The following is a 17675-nucleotide window of genomic DNA, read 5'->3' as shown; positions in this document are numbered from 1 at the left end:
CACATACTAAATGGTCATCTTGTGAACTTTAGACAATTGGTTTATAGTCCTTTAGTTTAGTACTAAATACTTTCATTTAGATTTCAGTTGTGTGGCTGTCGGCTAAGAGTTTTTGAACACTATAAATCAGGCACTGAGTTTTAATTCATTTTCAACATATAAAGGTAAGTTCTATTCTTGTTTTACAAATATGGAAACAGACTACAGAGTTGAGGTAATTTAAAAGATTGACACCATGAAGTGCTTTACATACAATTAAATCTAATGTCCTAAGGATTTATGGTTTAATATAATTTTTCTTCTTATTTTTGTGCTGTGCCACAATTAGGATGCAAAAGTAAGTTTATCATTGGATAATAAGTTACATTTTTTCCTCCATTAAAATACAGTGTTGCCTTGTTAAACTGTTGCTAGTAATACCTGAACAATCACCTAATTGGTCCCTTTTTATTTTGTGACATATAAAATCAGCCACTTTGGAAAATTTTAAAGTAATTGTTTTCTAGATATAGCTGTTCTAGTTTTCTTTGAAATTGAAAAAAATAATTTTTTTATTTGTAAAACAAAGAGCTCCCATCTGCTGGTTGTTGGTGAGGGGGGGCAGGGAAACAGGAACTTAATCCAGGTCTCTCACATGGGTACATGGGTGGCGGGACCTCATCACTTGAACCATTTGTGCTGCTTCCCAGAACCTGCCATTAGCAGGAAGCTGTAGACTGGAGCCCGAGCCTGGCATCAAACCCAGGCACTCTGATGTGGGATGTGGGCACGTTAACTGTTAGGCCAAACTCCCACCTCTTTCTTTGACATAGGACAAAAAATCCTTTTGACCTAGAGTGTTCTTTCTGCATGTGGAATCCACCAATGCTCTTGGTTGCCCTTGGGAGGTCTGGGAAGGTGGCTGTTTTTGAAGTTTCTATGTTGTGGATATGTCAAGTAAAAACTCCAAGAGGGAAAACATTTCTATAAAAACATGTAACAAAAAAGAACCTGGAACACAGCATTAGGTGAAGAATTATGGGAACTCATGTGGGGATGGGGTGCTGTTTCCTTTACACTTGGAGGAGGATTTGAATTTTAACACTGAAATAGCTCCTGTATATAATTGAGTAGCAGTGATTTCATAAATTGCCAGTGAGTTTGCATTGGGCTTGACTGCTTTTTGTGTGACAGCAAAACTGCCTGGCACTTTGATAGGTAATCAGCAAATATTTAATGAAAGCTGAAAAACGTCTATGGTCTGCAGTGTTTGGGGCACAAAACCCTGGCTGTCAGTGACACGGAACTGCTTTCTTTCTTCTCGAAAACAAACATGTCTTCCCATGTCAACTTTTCCCACCTTACAACTCCCTGAATCTGCTTACTAGAATCTCACATTTTCCCTCCACAGGAAGCTGAAACCCCACGTAGTGTTCTTGAAGAAATTGGACTGACATAACTCTCCTCCCTTGTTGATGACTTCCTGTGGCATTTTACACACTGTAGATGGTCACTGCCTTCATATCCATGTTAGCTAATGGTGTAAAATGATGTCTTGTCAGTATTACTGTTTTGCTAAGCTGCTTCATTTATGCCCACACAACTTTTTTTTTTAAAAAAAAGGGAACTTTGGTTAACCAAATGATAAATTAAGGGACTTAAATATGATTAGAATGATGCAGAAAAAGATACCTTTTCTGAGTAAAGTTTATAGTTAGTTTCTCATAATCTGAATTGTGAACATATATGGAAATGACACCTGTGTACATATAAAATCAAACAATCAGGCAACACATATTTATTAATTACTGTATTTGAAAAAGGAAACTCTTAAATTATATGAAACTTGGTTTTATGAAACCAAAGATTAGTGCAGCATTTTAGTATACGTAAGAATAAAGGGAACTGACATGTCACATACAAATGAATGAAAATTTGTTGAAACTTAAAAAAAAATTTATACCAAAGATACCCACTGGAAACTACTTACCTTAAGGGGAATATAGGTTATTTTAAATCGCCAGATTGGAATGATGTTACACTAAAAATTATTAAGCATTTTGAACCTGGTATGAGGAACCAACTGTTTTGTAATAGTGAGCACATGATTTTTAAGGCTGAGACAGCTGACTCCTGAGATGACATTTTTGTGATTACAGTTATTAGTTACTTACATTGTTTGTTGATGCCCTAAAATAAAGTAGGAATATTAACTTACCTGGAATTCTTCGTAACAGTATCTTACAGGAAATATCTTGCTTTCCTCACGAAGTGCTGCATTAAGTCATTGTTTCAAGCACGAATGTTCCTTCAGGGGTGCTTGTGAAGACCAACTTTATTTTGCTTCCCTCTAATTAGAATTGCTGCAAACTTCACAGCAGCTTCCCTTCCTTCCTTGGAACTGCCTAGTTATCAGAAGTCTTAAAATAATTTTAAAAAGACACCTTTCATATAATGAAAGTTGAATGAGGTAAAATGGCATTAGTTGGCCCTATATTTTTTAAAGCTGTATAATTGTTCAGCATCACTTTTATACATACTTAAACATATCCTGTCTTCATGGTTTACACTTTCACTTGTATTTGCTGGGCTGAATTAAGCTTTGTTGTGATTGTAACCAGTATTCAGGCCACATGAGCACTGTCTTATCACATCGCCAATTAGTTGTAATAAATGTTCAACATAAAAACACTGTAGTGTGTTTCTCTCTTTCCAAAAGTTTGTCAGGCTACAGAGAGCTGCTGATGGAAGAATTTCTAATTTTTTTCTCAGTAAAATGGTGAAAATTCCCTCCACTTGAAAGTTGGTGGTGGGTTACAAGCACACACAAGATAAGTGGCAGAAGATTTAAGAAGTCATGTACTTCACTGAAAAATATGGATTCCTTGCTACTGAGAGCTTATCAGCACATATATTTTCAATCAATAAATGCCACTTTCAAAACCTTGATGCAGTTGACTTTTCTACTGCTTCTAAATGAGAAACTCAGATTATTCCAGACAAGTATTCCCAATCACCTGGGTTCCTCTTCCACAACCCCCATGAACTGGAAATGCTAGCATGCAAAACAAATGGACTGATATTTGCAGACTGAACTAATATGAACAACAAATCAAAAGTGGTTTTGTAATTAAAGGACCTATTATTGTAGACAGAAAATGCTACACCCCATAACGGGGATATTTAGGAACAAAGAGGGGCCAGTGCTGTGGCATAGCAGGTAAAAGGCACTGCCTGCAGTGCCGACATCTCACATGGGCACTGGTTTGAGTCACGGCTGTCCCACTTCCGATCCAGCTCTACTATGGCCTGGGAAAGCAGTAGAGGATGGCCCAAATCCTTGGGCCCCTGCACCCACGTGGAAGACCCGGAGGAAGCTCCAGGCTCCTGGCTTCAGATTGGCGCAGCTCCAGCCATTGCAGCCAGTTAGGGAGTGAACCAGTGGATGGAAGACCACCCCCCCCCACCGCCTCTCCTCTTTGTGTAACTTTTTTTTTTAATTTATTGACTTAAATAATTGAAAGGTAGGGATGCAGAGTGATATGTTCACTGATTCACTCCCCAGAAGCCCCCAACAATCAGGGCAGGGACAGACTGAACCTAGAACTCAATCCAGGTCTCTCACATGGTGGCAGGGATCCAAATACTTGAGCTATCACCTGCTGCTTCCCAGGATGTACATTAGCAAGAAGCTGGAATCAACTGGAGGAGCTGGGGAGCCGGCGCTGTGGGTAGTGGGTAAAGCCGCTGCCTACCATGCTGGCATCCCATATGGGTGCTGGTTCAAGTCCCAGCTGCTCCACTTCCGATCCAGCTCTACTATGGCCTGGGAAAGAGGTAGAAGATGGCCCAAGTCCTTGGGCCCCTGCACCTGCATGGGAGACCCGAAGGAAGCTCCTGGCTCCTGGCTTCGGATCGGCCCAGCTCTGGCCATTGTAGCCATTTGGGGAGTAAACCAGCAGATGGAAGACCTCTCTGTGTAACTCTGACTTTCAAATAAATCAATCAATCTTAACAAACAAACGAACTGGAGCTGGGCCTCGAATCTAAGCATTCCAATTTGGGATGGGTGAGTCCTGATAGTTGTGCCAAATGCCTGTCCCAGGCCTGTGGGTTTCTGCCAAATGTAGATTTGGAATTTTTGAATTATAAATAACAAATAAATGACCAAAAAATGAGTAAATTTAAGATGGACATTTGTCAGGACAATGTAATGAACCAATCAGTAGTTTAAAAACTCCCTTCCACACCAGAGAAAAGTCAACATGTCAATTGTCTTGAGATCAAGATGGCAGTTTCCTTGTTTCCTCCCTGATCTATTAGGACAATTCAGCGTTCTATACCACAGTTTGTGTCTTGTTTGTAGTTAGAAAAGTGTTGGAAATCCTGAACTTGGTGATAACGACTCAGCATTAATGAACTCAGTATATACTTTGAGAATTTTCAGTCACTTTTAGGGTGAAGCAGGCATTTAGAGTGGAATAATTTGGATTTTTAAAAGTGCAATTATTCTAGACCACATACTTCATTGTTAACTATAAATTAGAGAACCTAACCTTAATAGATATTATGCTGTAATCTCAATCTTTAAATTTCTTCCTATTTCATTTTTGTTAACTTTTCAGTGTTTTGTGCACCTTTAAACCCTGAATCCTAAATCTGATTGCCAAATGCCACATACTCTGAAATTCAAAATCCCAAATATGTCAATGGAAGGCAAATTATAGAAAATCTCTAAGAAGGCATGAGAGCATTTTTTATCATTTGTGATCTGAAATCTAGGGATAATATCCCTGAAGCCTTTTCTATATTGGTTTTTTTTCTGTGATTTTTTTTATACCAGAATTGCTTTAACAGTAGGCATATTCAGTAGCAGTGACACTAATTTTCCTGGGAATGATGAAAAGTAGCTTTACCTGCACACACTATATACATATAGCTTTCCAACATACTATACAAGAATGTACATCCTGAAAGCAAGCCACCACCTGATGGGGGACTGCAGATGTCAGAGGAAAATATTTATTCTACCCTCAAGTACTTTAAAAGCAAAACTGTTCAGTTTTTGCTCTTTAAGGCAAACAAGAATATTAACAGCCATTAAATATAGAAAAAAGTGTTGAGTTTAGCCAAAACTAACAAAATTTACCAAATTGGCAAAGATTAAAATAACTTGGAGTTGTGAGAACAGCAAAGCTTACTGTTGACAGAGTAAATTTTTATTTAGATTTGTTTTTTCAAAGACAGAGGGAGTGATCTTCCATCCATTGGTTCACTTCCCAAATGGCTGCAATGGCCAGGGCTGGGCCATGTCAAGGCCAGGAACCACAAACTCCCTCCTGGTCTCCCACATGGACAGCAGGGGCCCAAGTACTTGGGCCATCTTATGCTGCTTTTCCAAGCACATTAGCAGGGCACTGGATCAGAAGTGGCACAGCCAAGACTTGAACCAGCGCCCATATGGGATGCCTAACCTGTTGCACCACAACACCAACCTTCAGTAAATTTTTTGTAGTCTTTCTGGAGGGCAATTTGGAAGTACTTTAGCATTTATCTGTCTATCCTGATTTAATTAATTCTAAGGAAATGATCCGAGATGTGTGGAAATATTTAGGAAATCCACAGGATTGTTTTCAGCATAGGATTCTTTAATAGTGTGTAATTTAAAATCCAGTAATAGGGATATGGTTAAATAAATGGGTAGATCCACACCACTGAGTAAAAATAAAAACAGGGCTTGATGAAATGACAATGCTTCTTACGAAAAAAATGAAACTCAACTCTAGTCATCTCAACTCTGTATTAAAAGCAAGTATGTAGACACCCCAAAGGAAAAGGACACCCACGTTCCACTGTGAACTGGTTACCTTACCTCTCAGGATTAGGGATTACACGTAATACTCAAGTTTGTTAGTCATATAGTTTATACTGCCTAGTTTTTTCATAGTGAACACATTTTGTGATTATCAGAAAGTGAAAGTATTTTTCAATAAGATTCCAGACTTGTGAACACATCTGAGCTCACAGCCCTGTAATTTGAGTATACAGCAGCCATAAGGAGTAAGGATATACACTTATGTAAGAACAAAACAAATTTATTTGCATTTGGGACTCTGAATAATGACTTCCTTGCTCCGCGACCTCCGCCCACCACGACCCCGGGATCCGGACAGGCTCCGGCTGCGGCTGCGGCTGCGGCTCCGGCTCCTGCTGCGGCTCCTGCTGCGGCTGCGGCTGCGGCTGCGGTTGCGGCTGCGGCGGCTCCTGTGGCTCTGGCTCCGGCTGCCGCGGCTTCGGTCTCTTTTTCTTCCTCTGCTTCGTGAACTATGCCTCTCACAACTCTTTGACGTGTGTTTGTGAGACTTCTTCCCCCTGTGACTGCTCCTCCTTTTCCTCTCAGATTCCCCATTTCTTTTGTACGAGTGGTCTGCACTAGGGCTTCTCCTCCTCCTCAGCCTGCCGTGGTATTCGTCATGATAGCCCGTTCTGTCCCTCCGCTCTGAGTTCTTACCAAAGGCAGAGCCAGTCCGATCTGGAGACAGGTAGAGGTCTCTATTAGCTTCCCAAAATTCATTGTTGGGATTTCTGAACACATGTAGAAAGTTGCAGTGTTTCCCTCTTGGGCATTGTTGTATTTCAAATAAGCCTGCAATGGCACAGTGATAAAACAACACCTATTAATTCCTGTGTGTTCTGTTCATCCTTTTTAGAAGGGAAGTTTCTAATATTCAGATATGTTGAAGCTATTGCCTGCTGTGTGACTTAAAAGGGGTTTACACAAATGGATGTCATAGTTTGGTTCCCAGAATTTCAAAAATATTCAGATACTCTAACAAGTGGTACCCTCAAAAGTAACAAATCGGAGATTTTCATTCACCAGAATATCTTATACCCTTCTGGATTATGGTTTGCAGTGCAACTGAACAAATGGTAACCACATGATCTTTTCTAGAGTTTCACCATCCACGGTGGTTGACTAAAAAAATCCCCAATTAACAATGAAGAACCAGCCCTGGCAGGGGACTGGCACTGTAGCATAGCAGGTTAAGCCACCACCCTGCAGTGCCAGCATCCCATATGGGCACCGGTTCCTGTCCCAGCAGCTCCACCTCCAATCCAGCTCCTGGCAATGTTCCTGGGAAAGCAGTAGAAAATGGCCCGGGCCCTGTCATCCATATGGGAGACCCAGATGAAGTTCCTGGCTCCTGGCCCCTAGCCGTTGCGGCCATTTGGTGAGTGAACCAACGGATGGAAGATTCCCCCCCTCCCTCTGCCTTTCAAATAAATAAAAAAATCTTTTAAAAAAAAACCTACAAAAAGAGAATACCTCCATGCCACGTACTATATACAAAAATTAACTCAAAGTGGGTCAGAGACCTAAATCTAAGACATGAAGAAAACATGTGCAAATCTTCATGACACTGGGCTAAGCAATGAAATCCCAGCTATGACACCAAAAGCATAAGTAAAACTCATAAAAGTAGGTGAATTGGACCTTACTAAATTAAAAAAAAAATTAGGTCTTAGGACACAAGGTGAGAAGATAACCCACAGAATGGGAAGGAATATTTTCAGGTCACATTTGTGATCAGGTACTTGTATAATGTATCAAGAACTCGTAACTCAATACTAAAAAGACAACTAACCTAATAAAAATGAGCAAAAGATCTGAACATTTATTTATCCAAATGGCCGATAACGAGGACATGAAAATATGTTTAATGTCTTTAGCCACTGAGGAAAATAACAAAGTTTTTTTAAAAGAAAAACTGAAATGCTTTCCTCCATTGGGAAGTTAAAATTATATTCAGAAGCACCCCACTGAAATCAGACTGGATTCCAGGGAACTGACAAAAAGTAATTTACCTCAGTGGAGAAAAAAATTCCACCTTTCATCCTCCAAGCCTTTTAAAATAAAAATGTAAAGCATCTTCTGGCTTCCCTAAGCAAGAGACTAAAACCTTTTTTCCTCCTTCAGAGGTGGTTTTAAAATGGAAGCATCCATTAAGACAAGGCTGCTAAAGATACAGACTTTATAAATGACAGACTTTTTAAATCAGAGGTTTAAGCAGGCAAGAGTATAGAGCAAACGCAAAGGGGAAGATAAGTGCTCCCCTGAGGCACTTGGAGCGTCCATCTGTCTTCATGTGGGTGCTTCCCACTGTAGTTGGGCTAAGCTCACTAACAAAAGTCAAAAAATAATTAGGTCTTCAAAGCTGCTGGTTACTCTCCACACTGGAGTGACTCACTTCCTCATTGGGCTGCACCTACGGCCAGTCTTGTTGAAATAACATGTTGGAGCATGTTATTTCAAGGAAGCAGGGAAATGCCACAGGTAATGTTTAAGTTGGCAATGACTGAAGATTCATTAGGGATAAAGATGGGCGGGGGAGTGAGGAAGACCCAAGAACAGAACCAACTTCTTAGGCTTCCTGAACTGTCAAACCCAGAGCCCAGGACAAGGATCAGAAGACTGGAATTCTACCCCCAACCTTGTCACCAATGCACTGTGACCTTAGTCACCCATAAAGTGACCCACAACGTCCGTTACAGATTGAAACTCTGGTGTCTTTTATTCATATAAAGATCTCTGCTCATCTACTTTGTAAGGAAAAAAAAAGCTGTTTAACCCCTTTAAAAGATCATCTTTTCCCTAAGAATATTCCTTCATGTAACAGTGGAATGATTGGGGGACAAAACCATCACATTGTCTTTTACCACAAATGGCCATTTTCCACCGGGTCACTGGGCAGAATTCGCACTGAAGCTGGCGGCCTGCATACCATCGCCCGTTAAACAGAGAAAGGGCTGTTTGGCATTCTTCTTCCCTTTAAACCAAAAACCAAAGGATGTGTTTTATAGTAACAATACTATGTACATTAACCCCATTATTAATTAACCCTTTTATTCATTTACTGTGGGACCAGCAAGTTCACTGCTGTTGTACTAGCTAGGGAGTCCTCACTACAGCAGATAAGCTCACAATTTATTTAGGAACACTTTGTACTCAGAGGTTTTCATGCATGGACACTGGCTTGAGTCAAAGCTTCTTAATTCAAAAGACTGGGCTATTAAAAATGCAGAAGTGGGTATCCCTTGTCAGAACATGCTCCTTTTCAGCTAAGACTGCTACTCTTCTTATCACCATGGTTCATTTAACCCATTAGCTGTGATGCAGCCTAGGCAAACAGCAAGACAAGCAGAAATGACACAGGAACTGCTCTCCTAGCGAGTCAAATGCACACTAAGATCATTCCAGGCTTCATTCTCTGGCTCTTCTGATATATTCCTTTACATTCTCTATTCTAGCTATCCCATTTCAGTTTGTATTTTAATTATTAAAATTACATAAATAGTGGGGCCGGCATTGTGGCGTAGCAGGTAAAGCCACCGGCTATGATGCCGGCTGCTGGTTCACGTCCCAGCTGCTCCACTTCCAATCCAGACCCTGCCACCCACGCAGGAGATCTGGGTGAAGCTCCTGGCTCCTGGCTCCTGGCTCCAGGCTTTGCCTTGCCCAGCCCTAGCTGTTGCGGCCATTTAGGGAGTGAACCAATAGATGGAAGGTCGGTCTCTCTGTCTTTCACTCTCTCTGACTTTCAAATAAATGAATAAATCTTTAAAGGAAATTAATCATACAACCACATTATAAAACTCTAAGTATACAAATAATGTTTCATTTCTATATCAGCTTTTATATTTTCATTTAAAAAATACCACACATGGGGCTGCCACTGTGGCATAGTGGGTAAAGCCACAGCCTGTAGTGCTGGCATCTCATACGGGTGCCGGTTCCAGACCCGGCTGCTCCACTTCTTGTTTTTTTAAAGATTTATTATTTACTTTATTTGAAAGAGTAACACAGAGAGAGGAGAGGCAGAGACAGAGACAGAGACAGAGACAGAGAGGTCTTCTATTTGCTGGTTCACTCCCCAATTGGCCACAATGGCTGGAGCTGCGCCGATCCGAAGCCAGGAGCCAGGACCTTCTTCCAGATCTCTCACGTGGGTGCAGGGGCCCAAGGATTTGTGCCATCTTCCACTGCTTTCCCAAGCCATACCAGAGAGCTGGATCGGAAGAGGAGCAGCTGGGTTTCGAACCAGTGCCCATATGGGATGCCGGCACTGCAGGCAATGGCTTTACTCGCTACGCCACAGCACCAGCCCCTGCTACACTTCCAATCCAGCTCTCTGCTATGGCCTGGGCCCTGCACCAGGATGGGAGACCCGGAAGAAGTTCCTGGCTTCGGATCAGCGCAGCTCCAGCTATTGCAGCCATTTGGGGAGTGAATCAGCGGATGGAAGACCTCTCTCTCTCTAATCTCTGCCTCTCTCTCTGTAACTCTTTCAAATAAATAAATCTTTAAAAAATTGCCTTGAAAAAGAGAATAAAGATATTGACTGATTCTTTAAAAATAAAATACCGCACATATGGAAGTCATGCATCCAGTGAAAAAAACTCAGATGTCAGAAGAAACTATAGGGGCCGGTGCTGTGGCATAGTGGGTGAAGCTGCTGCCTGCAGTGTCGGCGTCCCATATGGACGCCAGTTCGAGTCCCGGCTGCCCCTCTTCTGATCCAGCTCTCTGCTATGGCCTGGGGAAGCAGTGGAAGATGGCCCATCTTTGGGCCCCTGCACCTGCGTGGGAGACCCGGAGGAGGCTCCAGGCTCCAGATCCGCCCAGCTCCGGCCATTGCGGCCATCTGGGGAGTGAACCAGTGGATGGAAGACTGCTCGCTTGCTCATGCACGCGCGCTCTCTCTCTCTCTCTCTCTCTCTCTCTGCCTCTCTGTAACTCTGCCTTTCAAATAAATAATCTTAAAAAATTGAAAACTATAACAAAACACAAAGTTATTTATGTTCAAAATACTTACGACTGATACTGAACATACACATTGCCCCTCAGATGAGGTTCCAAGTTGCAGCTGACCTAAGGAACAATAAAGAATGTGATTATAAAAGCTAAGAAAAAGAAACCATTCAGTCATCGAGTGTACTGTGTCCACGTTCAGTCCCACAAGTGGTTACCAACCAAAGATTCCAAGAGAGATACTAGCCCATTCACGTCTACTTACTTCAGCACACAGCAGCACTGCAAGTCCCAACTACCTACCCCTTTTAATACAGTATTTTTTCCCGTAAGTATGAAAGATTTCAGATGTGGAAAACTACACAGAATACCAATCAGCCCATGTATACACTAGTCACATTTAACACTGTTTCCATTTTTGACTGAAAATGTTTTAAGTAAAATATTAAAGATCCGGTTGAAGCCACTCCATCCTATTATTCTCTCTCCCCCAACACGTAGGTGAGTACTATCATATTCCAAACACAGATAGACAAACATATGTACACACATTCAGGTATATATATCCATACACATGACATCGGTATATATGTCACACACTTAAATATATGTCTATCATATGTAATGGGTATACAAGGACACAAGTTCATGGGAAAATGGAATTAAAAGACATGTTTATTTTGGTGTAAAAAATTTGAAATCTACACATACTAAAGGTCTTCAAAAGTTCATGGAAAAATGTGTATTATGAAAAAAACAAAATTTTTTGTGCCAAAATAAATGGACCTTAATTCCATTTTCTACAAAATTTTATAGCCCTCCTGTATATGAAGAAACATACATATATAATGATATACATACATATGTAGAGTATTACTTTGTACATTTAACAACTTTATATAAGTAGTATTTATTCCACATTCTTTTTTCAAGATGTAATCACACAAACTTAATGATTCATCTTAACTACTGTATCCTGGACATATCAAATCATCCAACTTATTTGCCCACTACTCTAATGATGGCTATGCAAAGTGCTCCCAATTTTTCATCCACAAACAATGCAGGGTCAGCATTCTTGAACACAATTGTGTGTGTGTGTGTGTGTGTGTGTGTGTAAGGATCTCTCTAGTGTATAACCAGGAAAATGATCATTTGTATACATATCTTCCACTTCACTAGGTAGTAGCAAACTACTCTCTGAAGTACTTTTAATAATTTCCACATCCTTACCTACTATTGATACTAACAGAATTTATAATTGTTTTGCCTGATACCTGTGAATACAATCTAATTTTTTTAAAAAAGATTTTTTTAGGGCTGGTGCTGTGGCACAACAGGTTAAAGCCCCAGCCTGCAGCAGCAGCATCCCATATGGGTGCTGGTTCAAGTCCTGGCTGCTCCACTTCTGATCCAGCTCCCTGCTAATGTCTGGGAATGCAGCAGAAGATGGTCCAAGTGCTTGGGCCCCTGCACCCACATGAGAGACCTGGATGAAGCTCCTGGCTTTGGATTAGCCCAACTCCACCATTGAGGCCATTTGGGGAGTGAACCAGCGGATGGAAGACCTCTCTGTCTCTCCCTCTGTCTACAAATCTGTCTCTCAAATAAATAAATCTTTAAAAAAAGTCTTCAAATAATGTTTATTTTTTATCTCCAAAATGAACCTATAATTTTATAAATTTGCTCCTGGTATTTTTATTAGAACATCCAGAAAAGGGCAGGATTCCTACCCAGTGACAGAAGGAAGAACAGGGGCCAGTGTTGGATGCATCAGGTTAAGGTGCTGTTCGCAACACCAGCATCCCACATCAGAGCACCAGTTCAAGTCCTAGCTGCTCTATCTCTGATCCAGCTTCTTGCCAATGTGCCTGAGAAGGCAGCAGAAAATGAACCAAGTACTCGGGCCTCTGCCACCCACGTGGGGGACTTGTATGGAGTTACAGGCTCCTGGCTTCGTTCTGATTCAGTCTTGGCTATTGTGGGCATTTGGAAAGTGAACCAGTAAGTGAACCATGCTTTTTTTAAAAAAACCATGGAAGGCCTTGGGAGTCTGTACCAACCATGCAAGGGACCTTAAAGAACATTAAATCTGGTTGTTTGCAAGGACCTGCTATTAATTTTCCACAATAAATTCAATGTTCTGAAATTTTGTTTACTAAACATTTATCAATCAACTTTCCATTTGTTAGGCAAATGTGATAACCACTATACTGCAGAAACCCAACTTTCCATTTGTAACTGCCAATATGATTAGAATGAGCTTGGCCATTCTATCAAGCTGGCAGAATTCTAATCAATCGAAAAATACATCATGGTTAGTCGGTACAGGTTAGCCTGTCACAGGTACGATTTCTGTTAACCAGACAGAAGTTTTGAAAACAGGTCAACCACTACACTTCACCAAACCAGTACAATCCAGGGTGACCACGAGGGAAAGTACTAATGTAATGCAATCCCCTCGCTTCCAGATAGGAAAAGGCAGACAGAGGTAAAATGGTGTGTCTGAGAGCATGGGGGTTAGTCAAATCACACTGCCTGGGCAGCTAGTGCTTCTAAAGTAGTAGTCTGTGCGTGGGAACCGTTCTGTGCGTGGGAACAGGCATTTCCACATTAGCTGTAACTGCTGAGAAGTAGTGTGAAGACAGGAAGGGATTTGCCACTGAAACAAAACGTTAAGTGAAAGAAATTTTGGAAGAATTTTTTTGCAAATCTTCAAATCAGTAGCTGGAAGTATAGCCTTGAATTTCATGAACGCCTCCATTTCTTGGTTGTTTCAATTTTCCACTGTCATTTCCAACTAGCAGGAAGCAAACACAGCTTTATTCCTATCTTTTGCCAAATAATGGATATTTTTCTTGCTGCAACATAACACAGTCATTCAGATTCAGATGTGATCAAATCACAGACAAGAGAAGAGACTTCCTTAGCTTTAGGATTCAACTAATGGGTCCCAGGAGCAACAGGGGTTACATCTGGTCTGACCCTTACTTTAAGGATAGATTGTAAAATAAGTATGTGTCCTTTAAATGCCTCTTTTTTGTAACCCAGTATGCTGCATCACAAACCATGGTTTTGAGAACACTATGTTCAGTAGTTCTGAAAAGGAGCCAGTGAATAAAAACCATTTTAAAAACAAAACAAAACAAAAGGAGTCAAGATTTATGTGCTTGTGTAGCTGCGTGTGGCACTGTCAACACAATGTTCCAACCACTCAGTGAGTGCGGTTGTGTGACACTGTGTACACTGCAGCCCTTGGTTAAGGTGCCTACAGAAGATGGAAGGAAGCACAGTGCCCATCATATGTAGCATTTCAGGGAAGGCCTGAGGGCCAAGAACTGCGGACGTGATACAGAGAACTGAAGTGCTGGAACAGAGTCGGAGCACAAAGGTACTGAATAAATGACCAATCCTTTTCCATCTGAACCTTAGCATTCAAGAAATAGCCTGCTAATACATGTGTATGGTGTCATACGGTATCTACAACATCAGCCAGAGGCGGTGGAAAGCGAAGGAGAAATAGGTGAGTTATCAAGGACGTGCCCAACCGCAGACCACGCACGTGCTGGCCCACAGCTCTACCCAGGCACAGCCTGGCCCCAGCTCTCTTGTACCACTGAGTACTTCAGGCTGAAGTGCACCAGTCCCCTCCTGCACACATATGCTCACCTTAAACTGAACCACTTTGCCCACATTCTTGAATTCAGGGAGCACATCATCGTAGAAGTCTAGGAATTGTTGGTAGGTCTCTTCCTCACTGTACTCGAGGCTTGCATCAGGGTCATAGTCATCCCTCCTGCACTGCTCCATTCCAAATGTTGTAAACATGCTTTTAATCAGAAGGGTGGGACTAGACGCCGGGAAATTATGTTTACGTGAACACCTAAATACAGAAGAAAAACGAATTCGCTACTCAATAGTTTAAAATTACACATTCAAAGCTTACTTTAAACTTTGTGATAAAGACTCAAGTAACAGCTGTTTTAACTCAGCCATAAGACAATAAACCCCACTCAGATGCCAAGTTTCAGCACTTAGAAAAACTGCTCTACGACAGACACATCAATATACGGGCTCTCACTAAAACATCAAGTTGAAAATTATTTGCAAGTTCATATGCCACTCAGCTACCTTTGAATGAAGTGCAAGAAGCCTTATCTACGTTGAACCATGGAGAAAAACAAGACCAACTGGCATGACAGGTTGTGGGGACAGGCATGAAGACGCCACATATGGGACTCAGAGGAAAGTGAGCACAAACAATACCAGCCTAGAGAAGTCATGACTAGGAGGAGATGGACCTAAAAGATTCAAGGTAACCTACAATCTAATGCCTTATAGCATTTGATAAATCTAAAAATTAATTTTTATTTAATGAAGGTGGATAACCATTATGAGCAATTTTCTTATTTTTTAAAAAGATTCTTTTTTTTTGTTCATTTGAAAGGCAGAGTTACAGAGACAGAAGGAAAGCCAGAGAGAGAGATAGAGAGAGAGAGAGAGAGAGAGGTCTTCTATTCGCTGGTTCACTCCCCAGATGGCCACAATGGCCGGAGCTGTGCCGATCTGAAGCCAGGAGCTTCTTCCGGGTTTCCCACATGGGTGCAAGTGAAGTGACACCTTGACAGTTGGGACTCCATTTTAGAGCACCCGAGACTCCATCTTAAGAAAGCACCTCCCACTGTGAGACTCTGGTTTGAAACTATGATCTAAAACTCAGACAATAATAGTACACTGCATCCCACTTGGCAGACTGTAGAAACTCCCCAGCATGATTGCTCAAGCTTAAAACAAATAGGCTGCCCCCAGATTAATGTTAAGATCGTAATCTGTATGTCCCACATATGACTTAGGCCAATACCTGGATTAATGTCAAGATTGTAATTGGAATTGTTAAGACTGCAGTTGGTGTTACAGTCAAAATTGTAATTGATATTAGTTTTGCATATGCTTTAGGTTAAGATTTTAATTGGTGTTGTCAAGATTATAATTGATACTAGTTTCACACAGGCCTTAGGTCAGTTTGACCCAAGTAAACATGTATTCCCCTCCAATCCTAGCAAGCATTTATTCTTCCTCCTCTTGTGGTTTTTGCCTTTATAAACTTACTGCTGCTTTGGTCTTCGGGTTCAGAGTTCTTTGGGGCACAAGCCCACTCTTGACTGCCAGCAATCAAGGACTCCAAAGTTTATCAGTGTGAGGCACTCCTCATCACTCACTAAGGCACAACACAGGGACCCAAGCATTTGGGCCACCTTGTGTTGCTTTCCCAGGCATACTAGCAGGGAGCTAGATTGGAAGCAGAGCAGCCAGGTCACAACACAGTCCCCATATGGGATGCCAGTGTATCAGGTGTGGGCTTAACCCACTACGCCACAAAGCCAGCCCCCAATTTTCTTTTCATAGTTTAAACCAGACCAAGACTAAGTTGACCAGGCTATGCCTGAATAATTTTTTAAATCCCTTATATTAATTTACCTTCTTATTACTCCCTTATCCTAAAATAAGGGAGAGGGCAGTCAAGTGTCAAAGTTCTAAATAAATTTCCTGGCTAGATTTCTGGTTAAAAATTGGAAATTTAACATTTTTAGGAAAAAAATTTTATAAAAGTTTTAAGAAAATTGAGGAATGGGGAAGTGCTGAGAAAAACATCTTTAAAATAACTAAATGTTTAATCATACTCACTTTGCATGTTTATTATACACATCTATACACCTACTAAAATAATGCACACAGAATGCCCAGCCCAGCCTATAGCTGGCTCCAAAATGTCCAGTCAACGTTCTTTAATGTGAAATTTGACCTTATAACTAGATCCATCTTCCAAAGTATTGCTACTGACAAAGAGCAAAGATTCATCTGACTGGCGACATTAGCAGTGAATCAAAATTTTACAAGCATAAAGTACATACAGAATTAAACAAGGAACCCCTAGCGAGGTTAAAATTCTGCTCAGGGGGGCTGGCACTGTGGCGTGGCAGGCAAGGCCACCACCTGCAGTGCTGGCATCCCATATGGGTGCTGCTTCAAGTCCTGGCTGCTCCACTTCTGATCCAGCTCTCTGCTATGGCCTGGGAAAGCAGTGGAGGATGGTCCAAGTTCTTGGGCCCCTGCACCCACATGGAGACCCAGAAGCAGCTCCTGGCTTCAGATTGGCACAGCTCCAGCCATTGCAGCCACTTGGGAGTAACCAGTGGATAGAAGACCTCTCTCTCTGCCTCTGCCTCTAATTCTGACTTTCAAGTAAAAAAAATAAATCTAAAAAAAAAAATTCTGCTCAGGGCTGGCGCTGTGGCACAGCAGTTTAAGTGGCTGCCTGTGATGCCAGATCCAATATCAGAATGCTGGTTTGAGTCCTGACTGCTCCGCTTCCAATCTAGCTCCCTACTAATGTGTCTGGGAAAGCAGTGGAAGATGGCCCAAGTTCCTGGACCTCTGTACCCATGTGGGAATCCTGGATGGAGTTCTTGGTTCTTAGCTTTGGCCTGACCCAGCCCCGACCATCTCAGCTATTTGGGGAGTGAACTAGAGGACAGAAGATCGCTCTCTGTCTCTCCCTCTCTCTGTATCTCTGCTTTTCAAATAAATAAAATAAATCTTTAAAAAATTTCTGCTCGGCCACTGACATGGCTGACTAGGCTAATCCTCCGCCTGCAGCGCTGGCACCCCAGGTTCTAGTCCCGGTCAGGGCGCCGGATTCTGTCCCGGTTGTTCCTCTTCCAGTCCAGCTCTCTGCTGTGGCCCGGGAAGGCAGTGGAGGATGGCCCAAGTGCTTGGGCCCTGCACCCGCATGGGAGACCAGGAGGAAGCACCTGGCTCCTGGCTTCAGATCAGCACAGCTCTGGCAGTAGCGGCCATTTAGGGGGTGAACCAATGGAAGGAAGAC

General features: G+C 41.8%; 2 protein-coding genes across 19 annotated transcripts in view; one reads left to right on the top strand and one right to left on the bottom strand.

Moving 5' to 3' along the window:
- The window catches only part of AP1S2 (adaptor related protein complex 1 subunit sigma 2), a 30464-nt gene extending 27796 nt beyond the window's left edge, over window positions 1-2668 (top strand). For all 6 annotated transcript variants that reach the window (XM_008272384.5, XM_089324833.1, XM_089324832.1 and 3 more), the window contains one exon: window positions 1391-2668. In XM_008272384.5, coding sequence (XP_008270606.1) covers window positions 1391-1438 — 48 coding nt within the window. In that variant the 3' untranslated portion in view covers window positions 1439-2668. The remainder of the gene's footprint in view (window positions 1-1390) is intronic.
- Window positions 2669-6058: 3390 nt separating this feature from the next.
- ZRSR2 (zinc finger CCCH-type, RNA binding motif and serine/arginine rich 2) overlaps window positions 6059-17675 on the bottom strand; it is a 36667-nt gene continuing 25050 nt past the window's right edge. For all 13 annotated transcript variants that reach the window (XM_008272380.5, XM_089324821.1, XM_089324817.1 and 10 more), the window contains 4 exons: window positions 14459-14672; window positions 10854-10909; window positions 8698-8807; window positions 6059-6625 (listed from right to left, as the gene is read on the bottom strand). In XM_008272380.5, coding sequence (XP_008270602.3) covers window positions 6075-6625; window positions 8698-8807; window positions 10854-10909; window positions 14459-14672 — 931 coding nt within the window. In that variant the 3' untranslated portion in view covers window positions 6059-6074. The remainder of the gene's footprint in view (window positions 6626-8697; window positions 8808-10853; window positions 10910-14458; window positions 14673-17675) is intronic.

The sequence above is a fragment of the Oryctolagus cuniculus genome, chromosome X, assembly GCF_051225735.1.
Source record: "Oryctolagus cuniculus isolate XC-2025 breed Fujian yellow rabbit chromosome X, ASM5122573v1, whole genome shotgun sequence".
Classification (NCBI taxonomy): Eukaryota; Metazoa; Chordata; class Mammalia; order Lagomorpha; family Leporidae; genus Oryctolagus; species Oryctolagus cuniculus.
This window is presented reverse-complemented; position numbering and strand designations above follow the sequence as displayed.